At 39.6% G+C, this 9,490-nt stretch overlaps 3 protein-coding genes across 3 annotated transcripts in view; 2 read left to right on the plus strand and 1 right to left on the minus strand.

The window, feature by feature from the left end:
- The window catches only part of clip1a (CAP-GLY domain containing linker protein 1a), a 28,704-nt gene extending 24,695 nt beyond the window's left edge, over positions 1 to 4,009 (plus strand). The window contains exons 19-22 of the mRNA XM_010772393.1: positions 736 to 873; positions 1,442 to 1,447; positions 2,693 to 2,820; positions 2,952 to 4,009. Of these exons, the coding sequence (XP_010770695.1) occupies positions 736 to 873; positions 1,442 to 1,447; positions 2,693 to 2,820; positions 2,952 to 3,180 (501 nt within the window). The 3' untranslated portion in view covers positions 3,181 to 4,009. The remainder of the gene's footprint in view (positions 1 to 735; positions 874 to 1,441; positions 1,448 to 2,692; positions 2,821 to 2,951) is intronic.
- A 398-nt stretch (positions 4,010 to 4,407) lies between these two features.
- Positions 4,408 to 6,277, plus strand: LOC104946530 (dual specificity protein phosphatase 18-like). Its single transcript, XM_010772377.1, has one exon. It carries the CDS (start codon positions 4,778 to 4,780, stop codon positions 5,324 to 5,326), a length of 549 nt encoding a protein of 182 aa, XP_010770679.1. The 5' UTR covers positions 4,408 to 4,777; the 3' UTR covers positions 5,327 to 6,277.
- A 380-nt stretch (positions 6,278 to 6,657) lies between these two features.
- Positions 6,658 to 9,490, minus strand: part of tgoln2 (trans-golgi network protein 2) — an 11,647-nt gene continuing 8,814 nt past the window's right edge. The window contains exons 2-4 of the mRNA XM_010772380.1: positions 8,480 to 9,087; positions 7,859 to 7,942; positions 6,658 to 7,773 (exon numbers count right to left, since the gene is read on the minus strand). Of these exons, the coding sequence (XP_010770682.1) occupies positions 7,768 to 7,773; positions 7,859 to 7,942; positions 8,480 to 9,087 (698 nt within the window). The 3' untranslated portion in view covers positions 6,658 to 7,767. The remainder of the gene's footprint in view (positions 7,774 to 7,858; positions 7,943 to 8,479; positions 9,088 to 9,490) is intronic.

Consider the following 9,490-nt stretch of genomic DNA (forward strand, 5'->3'; position numbering starts at 1 on the left):
AATTGTCCAAAGAGGTTGTATTCTACAGTCTGCCTGAATGTAATCATTGCGTAGGTGTGTAGTGTGATTCTGTGTAGTTTATTTATGGCATCCCGTTGGATTTGACGTCATCTGAACAGGACATCGCACGCTCACTGCTTGATAGCGCCAAGGTCCGTTTACGCCGGTTGTTAAACAACATCGTTATGGGGAAATGCAAGTCTGCGTCCAAATGGTTGGAAGATAAGGAGGAAGGACAATCAATACTGTATATAGTCAATGTGAGGTAAAGTGTGTCGCCAAGGTAACCGGTTAAAACTCAAAGTGGTGATGAGGTCTTAGAATGTACGGAAAGGGTCTTTAAAAAGGTCTTAAAAGGTTTTACATCTGACTTCAGGATTCCTGCATATACCCTGTAAATGTAACAATATATGAAACAGTAGTATTCATGTGTTAATAAGACCACCTTTCAAATAAATGTTATCAATTAAAGTTGAAAACATTTTCCAACATATCTTAGTTGATAAGAAAAAAGCCTAATAACTTATTTACAAAACAAGCTTGAAATACGAGCTTCCTATTTCTCCTTATTATCAATCTGAGCTTCTGTTTGAAGGGATGAGCTGCTAACACTCACACGCATCATTTACCAACATTTGATTGATTTTGCTAACTTATAACTGAACTTATGAGGCGATACACCTCTAGTGAGTGGCCCAGGTATATTTTTCTGTATGTGGCCCTCGGTGAAAAAAGTTTGGACACCCCTGCCTTAGAGGTCAGTTCTGTGTGAAGGGGGCCCCAATGAAAGGAAATATTCTACTCGTGTTTTTCTTCTGTCTTCCAGGTGATGAAGTTTTGGAGCAACTAAGGGACGACAAGCAGAGCGCAGAGGTGTGTGTCCTTTTGATCTCCTCCTGGATAATACTAACACTAGGTCTGGATGGATTGACGCTTTTTGCCATTCATACATTCAGTGTGAAGAGGCTTCCTTACCCTGGCCCCAAAAACAATGTGACAAATATTCAACCTCATTTACATTTTTCATCACTTTTGGGGCAGTCGTACGGACACCGTCTCACTGAATGCAGTTTGTGAAATGACTGTGCTGCTTCCTCAGACATTTACTAACACAAACCACGTCTGATGTAGCAGTAGACTCTGAATTGTACAGTGTGTTGTTTACTCGTTACAGTATAATGTTTTACAGAGGTGAATGGAAATTCAAAGCATACTGATGACAGCCTGTCTCTCTCCTCCTCGATCACTTCTCATTTCCTGCCTCTGTTTACTTAAATGTTATACTGTATTTTGTGTGTCAGTGATGACTTGAGTGTGTTGTCTGGCAGAAGGTTGGTCCTGATTTGAATCTCAACATTTTTTTATTCTCTTTTTCTTTCTTAAACTCCGATTCCTCTCCTCTGCCCTGTCTCTGATGTTGGCAATGCTACAACACCATCAGGCAGCGGTTTGTTCATGTTTTCATCAGCTTCACTTGTGCATGTCTGTCTCTGTCACCGTGGCGTCCAGTGGATCACATCTTAGTCTGTGTTAAAACTACAAACGGTCGTACGAAGATAATTCAAGCTTGATGAACTAAAACCTTTAGCGTTCAATAAATGCGCTGCTTAAATATTCCTATATAGGCAACTACAGCCATCATAGCAAATCAGATCTGTTAAAGGGACAGTTCACCCCTTTCACCTGTAGTGCTAGTATATAGAAATGTATTTATTAGGATAAACCCCTTGAGAGCTAGTCATCCATTTAGACATTTTGCTGAGTGTTTGAGAGATATCGATTAGCATCTGATACCTCCAATGAAATGGAACACTCAAAGCCCTAAACAAAAACAAAAATGCAACAGAAAGCATGACCCATTACTAATCCACGGGTCCTTGGTGTGTGCAGTTTTACAGAGGAACTATTTTCTTTCTCTTAAACTACGCTTCCAACTGTATCACAGCACAGTGATGCGTGGATCTACTCCTGGACGAGAGCCAGGATCAGCTGTTGATTATTTTGCGTTAAAGGGTCAAGCTTCCTCAAAAGAGACATTTCAAATGCTATTTTTTATTTTTAGGTTTAACTAAATAAAGTTTTTTTTATTATTATTAGTCAATTTATTGAACATGTCAGAAACAAAAACATACAACAATAATAAATATATATATATATATTCTCTTTTTTCCTTTTTTTCTCACTCAAATTAATAATTATAACAAAGTATAAAAAAAAATAATAATTAAAAAAAAATAATAATAATTCTCAAATAGTCTCTTGTCATGTTCAACAGGGGCAAGAAGAAGCTTAAATAAACTTTTCTGGTCCTACCCCCTCTAGCATATATTTTTCTTATAAATAAAATATTAGGTCATCGTCATCAGCGACATGTTTGACAGGTTGACTCTTACTTGGTGATACACTTCTCATAAGCGGGTATTTTTCTAACTTTCCTCATTCCAAGCTTGAGTTTCTTCTTCGGCTGACGACTCAGTCACAATTCACTATTATAACTTAGATAAGATTCATTGTTTTGGAATATGGGAGGGCATAGTTACTGTTGTATAAATAGTGTTTTAATAGAATCAAGGCAACATTTTGGCACATAAATCAAAGTTTAAATGTCACAGGGTGTTATACATACTGTCATAGATCATAGATGATCATTCAGCAGCAGCACTGATGCTAATACTGTGTTTCCCCTTTTCAGATCGAGTTCCTCAATTCAGTCATCGTTGACCTTCAGAAGAAGAATAAGGAACAGAAGGCAGACTTGGAGACAATGGCTGCTGCTGCTCTGAATGGAAATAATCCAAGTGAGCTGGATAACTATGATGAGTAAGTGTGTAGCTGTGAGGTCGAGTGGTCAACCCAAAATAAAAAACGACATTGCTCCGGATGGCCAAAGATGTGTCCGACTCGGCAATACAACTCATTCTGTAACTAATTTTCAACTTGTTTTTTTGCAGCCACGATAATCAACCCACAAAGAAGAAGCTTCCTCCAAGACTTTTCTGTGACATCTGCGACTGCTTCGACCTCCACGACACCGAGGACTGTCCCACACAGATGCAGATGCCCGACTCTCCTCCACACACCGCCTACCACGGCGCTAAGGGCGAGGATCGGCCATACTGCAACATCTGCGAGGTCTTTGGCCACTGGACCGAATCCTGTAACGATGACCAGACCTTTTAAGCCTTTTTTTCCCACCCTCGTTTTCCACCCTCGTTTCGCACAATCAGTACATTTGCACATCATGTTAAATTTACGCTGTGCTTTATGGGTTTGGGTTTGTACGTGTGCATTTGTGTGCTTGATTTTGCAAAGCATATCTGTCGTCCTTAAGCGCTCTTATGGGAGAACGTCCTCCTCAGAATCCCTTCATACAAAAAAACCTTCAGAGATAATCATTTTCAGCGGTTAACTGTTTGTATCTGTAAAACATTTTGATATCCTGGGCGTGTGTGAGTGAGAAGATGCTGCGGGGGATGTTTCATGGTGGGAGAAGCGATGATCTTATCATTTAATTTATCAATATCCTAACATTGTTTGCACAGCTTGTTGGGGGCTACAAGATAATATAGTATCATAAGAGGTGTTTATTTGAAACTGTAAATTACTTTATTGAAAAAATATCAGTTTGCGCAAAAAATTGGTGAGCTATAGTTTATTTTTTTATGCCTGGAAATATGATGTACTCTTTAAAGGTTAAATAGTATGTGTGTAGTTTTGTGAAAGGTGATCACAGGGAGAAACTTTCTCTCTTCCTGGAGTGCAGCGGAGAAACCCAGTGCTGATGGCTTTAATGGGAACGTTTTGTATGGTCTTCATGAAGGAGCTGATGGACGATTGCTTGAAAAGAAGCAGTGAAAGCACTTCAAACTCAGTTCCCGTGAAATGCCCTTTCCAAAAGGTTTCTTTGCAATTTAAAAGAGCATTTCTCTACGAAACAATAAATACTTTGGTATTTATTTTCAAATGTTTTGAATATCTGTATTAAAAATAAATGTATGTATAAATTAAATGTGGAACTTTTGTTTTGATTGTTATTGAAAGCGCAGTCACTGTTTACGACTTCACACAGTTTCAGATTGCACTTCAAGTACAGATCCATCAGTGTGTTGCATTGCTCACTTTATGATCAATCAACATTTATTTATATAGCCCAATATCACACATTTTACATTTTTCTCAGGGGGCTTTAAAGTTATTACAGAATATTAATATGAATACAACACCCTCTGTCACATCGGAAAAGGAAAAACTCTCAGAGAAACCCAACAGTTAATTGGTAAAAATGGAGAAAACCCTTAATAATAATAAATTACATTTGTATAGCAATGTTTTAAGGTGAACAAACAAGGCAAATAATAAAGGAAAAAAAACCGAGGAGGGATCCTTCTCCCAGGACAGACAGACGTGCAATATGTCATGTGTAGCTTCCCAATGCTAGTAAAAAATTCAGGTATAAATAGCCTCATATTGATTTGGTTTAAGAGTTTATGGATTACTGTGGGTGAGTTTTTCTTCTATAAAACAAGCAAAAACCGGTGACCATGGCTAAAACAGATCGAAGAAACAGATGATGGATGGACAGCTTTAAAGTCGAGAAGCTGAAAGAGACAGTCAACGTTGTGACACCCCCTCCAGCAGAGGGCGACAGGTTACGCGCTCTCATAGTTTTGTCCTTCCTGAGTTGCCGTACCCCGGGTTACTTGTTACTACAGCTTGCTACGTTGTTTACAAAATTCCGTGAACCATTTTTCTGACAGTGCTGAATTCCCCTCGTTTTATGCATCAGTCGGGTCTCGCAGGTCTCTCCGGCCTGTGCCGTGTCACCGACCACCTGTACCTCAGTAATGGCCGAGCCGCTAACGACTCCTCCCAGGTGATCCGGTGCAACATCACCTGCATCGTGAACGTGACGGAGACGAAGAGCCGCTGTCCTCTGCACCGCGGGGTGGAGTACATCCACATCCCACTGCCCGATTCCCCGGCCTCTGCTCTGGGGGAACACTTCGACGATGTGTCGGATAAGATCCAGCTGACTGCGGAGCTCGGTGGCCGGACTCTGGTGCACTGCAACGCCGGGGTGAGCCGCTCCGCCTCGCTGTGCATGGCCTATCTGATGAAGCACCGCGGGGAGTCTCTGCGGGGGGCCCACAGCTGGGTGAGGAGCTGCCGCCCGGTGGTAAGGCCCAACAACGGCTTCTGGAAACAGCTCATCCGCTATGAGATGGAGCTCCGTGGGTGCGCCTCTGTCCGGATGATCTGCACCTCCATGGGAGAGGTACCAGACATTTATGAAGAGGAGGCCAGGAACATGATGCCACTGCGATGATGAAGCCTCTTTATTGTAACAACGAGGGAATGCATGAGAAATAATATTCCGTATCGTGTTTTGCATATACAATGAACTGCTGTTTGTATAAAGGCTTACAATGTACTCCTTTATTATGGAGTCCAATACATTCCAAGGGTAAATATTGTACTCTTTACTAGTTATTCAGCAGCTATAGTAACTTATTTTAGATGAAGATGTATGTCCACATAAAAGGTTTAATATATTATGAAATACATGCATCCCATGCTTTTCAGGTTTGGCCAGTATTTAGTTTGGGCCCCTTGTCACATTTTTGAGTTGTTATAAGTTCCACCAAATAGAGATTTCAACTAGATTTTCCAGATAATTTCACTGGGGTAAAACTATCAAACATTTGATAGTTTGTTTCCTTTTTCCTGTTAAATGTCTGATGACCAGTTAGATTTATTGTGACCCCAGATGTGTCCTCCCAGGTTGGGAACCCCGGAAATAAACTATTTAACGAAAGTACTCCAAGTGAAATGCTTCTTAAGAATTGTGTCATTATAAACTATTATAGTATTAATTGTAATATAAATATGTATTTCCTATGTTGATCAGCTACAGTTGACATTACTACATAAGTGTTATTGTGTTTGTATTTTTTTAATAATGCTTTGTATGTTTTTTAACATTTTACTAAAGGATCGGATTGTTTTTCAGCACTGGCTGAACGTGATTCGACAGGCACTGAATCACGAAAGCAGGTGACAGTAAAAGCAGTCAAGGAATCCAATTCATTGAGGCTAGAATGTACAAAAAGCTTTTATTTTCGAATCAAAACACATCTCAATCGATTAATTGGACGCAAAATGTTGCAATAAACACTTGATTGACAACAGGATGTTTTCATATGGACAGCAAGGCCTAACAAACTGAAATAAATACCTATTCATGTAGCTAATATGTTCATTAAACATCTTGAAAACATGCCGTTTCATGCTTACTGCCAGACTAGGATGACTCAATGTTTTTTCTAACAAATGTTTACTCGTGAAAAGAGCAAATTAATTAAAAGATGTTGCGTTTTTCTTTGCAAATGTAACAATAAAAAATATATATTTTGGACTTTGATTCTTCCAAGAAACAATTAGATTAGATTTATCTTCCTTTTTCCAGATAGCATTTTTTAAATAAATGATAACCCTCAACCGGTACAAATAAAGTCATAAGTTAGGAAACAGGCACAAAAAAAGAACCCCACATTGAATCACAGTAAATTCGTGCACAATTTGGCACAAGACACAAACACACACACACACACATACATCTACCCAAACGGAACAATTGTATCTAATGCAATAGTGTTCTACTATCCCCAGTCACGTTTATTCCAATAGCACACTCAAAGCAATAAATCACCTGTCCAACGTTCCTCTTTGAAAACCGTTTTAAAGGTTACAACATATCATGCAAAGCAACGAGTGTAACAGGTAAGACATATTCATCAAAAGAGGAAGTTACAGAATCAGACAGCAGCTTCCAGCAATGCAAGTTATGCATGTTATCATTGCGGATCAATTAAGATGCGTTAACAAACCCAACCCTGACAGCAGTCAACACATTATTCCTTCATCTTAGGAGCTGGTTCAACCTTTTGGGGAGATATTCACTTTCTAGCTAAAAGTTAGATGAAAAGAGTGAAAGTGAGCTTTAAAAAGCTACTAGAAAGTGGTATTAGGTTTGACAGAGCCATGCTGTCTGTTTTTCTGTTTCCAGTACGTATGCTATCCTAATCTAACCTTTTGCCATATTTACTGGAAATGTTTTAGAGTGGTATTGATCTTCTTACATAACTCTTAGCAAGAAAGCAAAGTACAGCCTTTCCAAAATGGACCACTTCAAGCACAGACTGAATAAGTATCAAACGTTAGGCAGTTCAAGTGGGAGAGCATTGTTATTGTCCAAGCATCTCATTTGGAAAGTAAAGGTTACATTCAACTAAAACTCTTGTTATATTTTCTCAGAGACATTTAACCACAAATAAATTGTACACGGACAGTAATTTACAAATGGCTTATTTAGTGCACAGTGCAATAATGTACTGTACATACAAATCTGGAATCCAAACAGATAATAATTTCCTCTGCTACCTAAATATCCTGAGTCCGAACCTTAGCCAGGTCAAATGACAAAATCGCCTTTAAAGTGGAATAACGACAAGTGCAATAACAGCATGCTTATTTTACCTTCACTGCATCTCACTAATTCCCTCGATAAGGCAACAGTTTCACCTGCATAGTCACGTGATAAGCATCTATTGGTATAGAATAAAATAAGGTCAATTTATCCAAAGGTGGAGTCGACGCAGAGAGAACCAGGAAAATATATAACGCCAGTATCCATTCACCCTCTTCTTACACACACCCCTAGTTTTTTTCAGCAGCTCAAGGCAATGGCTTCCAGATCATGACTTAAGATTACATCTGAAAGAAAATGGAGAGAATTCATTGATATGGTATTTTTAAATTGAAAAAGAGACTTGAGTGTATCTTCATATCGACAACTTACACTCTGGTCCAGCTTCTGGTAGTCTCCGGATTTAGGTCGACGAGCAGATCTGTATTTCTTTCCTTCCAAAAGAAAGGCAAAGATCTAAGGGGAAGAAAAGAGATATTGGCAAGTTTTCCACTGAATGGTTGAAGCTTTACATACAAGACAAACCTTGATATGATTAACCGAGGCATCGCGGAGGAGAAATCGCTCTCTATCAAAAGAAATCAAGCATTTCTCCTAAAATATCAAACTATCCCTTTAAGATTGTTCCTCTCAGCTGGAGTGCTTGTTTGGGCCCAGAAATGAATCTGCAAGTCACAAGCTGACCACATGTACCACATACTTAGTCACAAAATAATACAAGACTGTTAGTCTAATAAAATACACCAGCAAATATTTCCCCGTGTTAAACGATGACCCACTTAATCCATTGCATATAATGGAGACCTGACCTGAGTGTGAAACAAATGCAAAAGATATAGCTAAGCCGCTTCTGTGTTTCAAAGAATTCCCCTTCTGTCTACGTTACACAGACTGAAATGGTTGACACACACACACACAACATTTTCATCTGAAATCTGGGCCAGTGGAAACAGAGAGTATGCTTCAAAGATGTGCGAGCTTAAACCCAGGTACCTTCCGTTTGTTGTGGTAAGTGATGTAAAGCCCTGCCACGAGCACAGCTGTACAGACAAGGTAGGCAAAGAAATGACTGCTCTCCGCCACATCCTCTTCTATTTGTTCCTTATTTGCGCCGTCTAATTGTGATTTATTCTCATTGCCTTCGTCTCCTGGCTTGGTATTATCTACTTCTCCCTTGGGTAACAGGTCTTCAGCTTCTTTCACAGTTTCTCCTTTCACGGATGTCGTTGTGGTTGCAGGCTTAACAGTGGGTGTTGTCTTCCCTTCTCCAGGGTCCTGGTTATTCCCATCTGTCCCTTTCTTGCTGTTTTCATCATCGTGGCTTTCCGCACTTGTTGTATTCGTCTCGTTGTTGTCTTGTCCTTTCTTGCCAGAGTCCCCGTCAGCCTGTGTGGATTCGTTAGACGGTTTGGTCACATCTGACGCTTTTTCCCCGTCTGGCTTTACTGTGGGTTTTTCATCTGCTTCTGGTGTTTTTGATCCTGGGACGCCAATACCTTTTCCCCCATCTTTATTTTCAGTTACAGTAGAAGCAGCTACGTTTGGAGTTTTCTGTAATGAAATGGGTCCTGCTACTGCTTTGTCCTTGGTTACTGGTGTACCTGTAAATAAGCACAAAACATAATCAGAGATTCAAGCAGAAGAACACACAGGATGGGGACAATAACAGAAATTGAATTGCCATCTATTAATAAATGCTAGAAATGCTGCCATTGTTTATCCCTCAATTAGACCTCGATACATCTGCTCTTTCTCCACTGCCTTAGATCTTTGTTTCCCTTTGGGGTTATAGCGGCCAAAATCATAAAGAAAAAAACCAGAAATCTAACTCAAATAAAACCGCTGCTGAGGCACCACTTAGAGCAGGGGTGTCAAACTCAATTTCATCGCGGGCCACATTCGCATAAAGGTTGCACTCAAAGGGCCGGTTGTAAATTATTACGGTCCTAAGTCGGTCGTATTACATTATATAATATGTAATAAATTATACATACCATAATATAT

Source organism: Notothenia coriiceps, unplaced genomic scaffold, assembly GCF_000735185.1.
Source record: "Notothenia coriiceps isolate Sejong01 unplaced genomic scaffold, NC01 NC01_scaffold00011182, whole genome shotgun sequence".
Classification (NCBI taxonomy): Eukaryota; Metazoa; Chordata; class Actinopteri; order Perciformes; family Nototheniidae; genus Notothenia; species Notothenia coriiceps.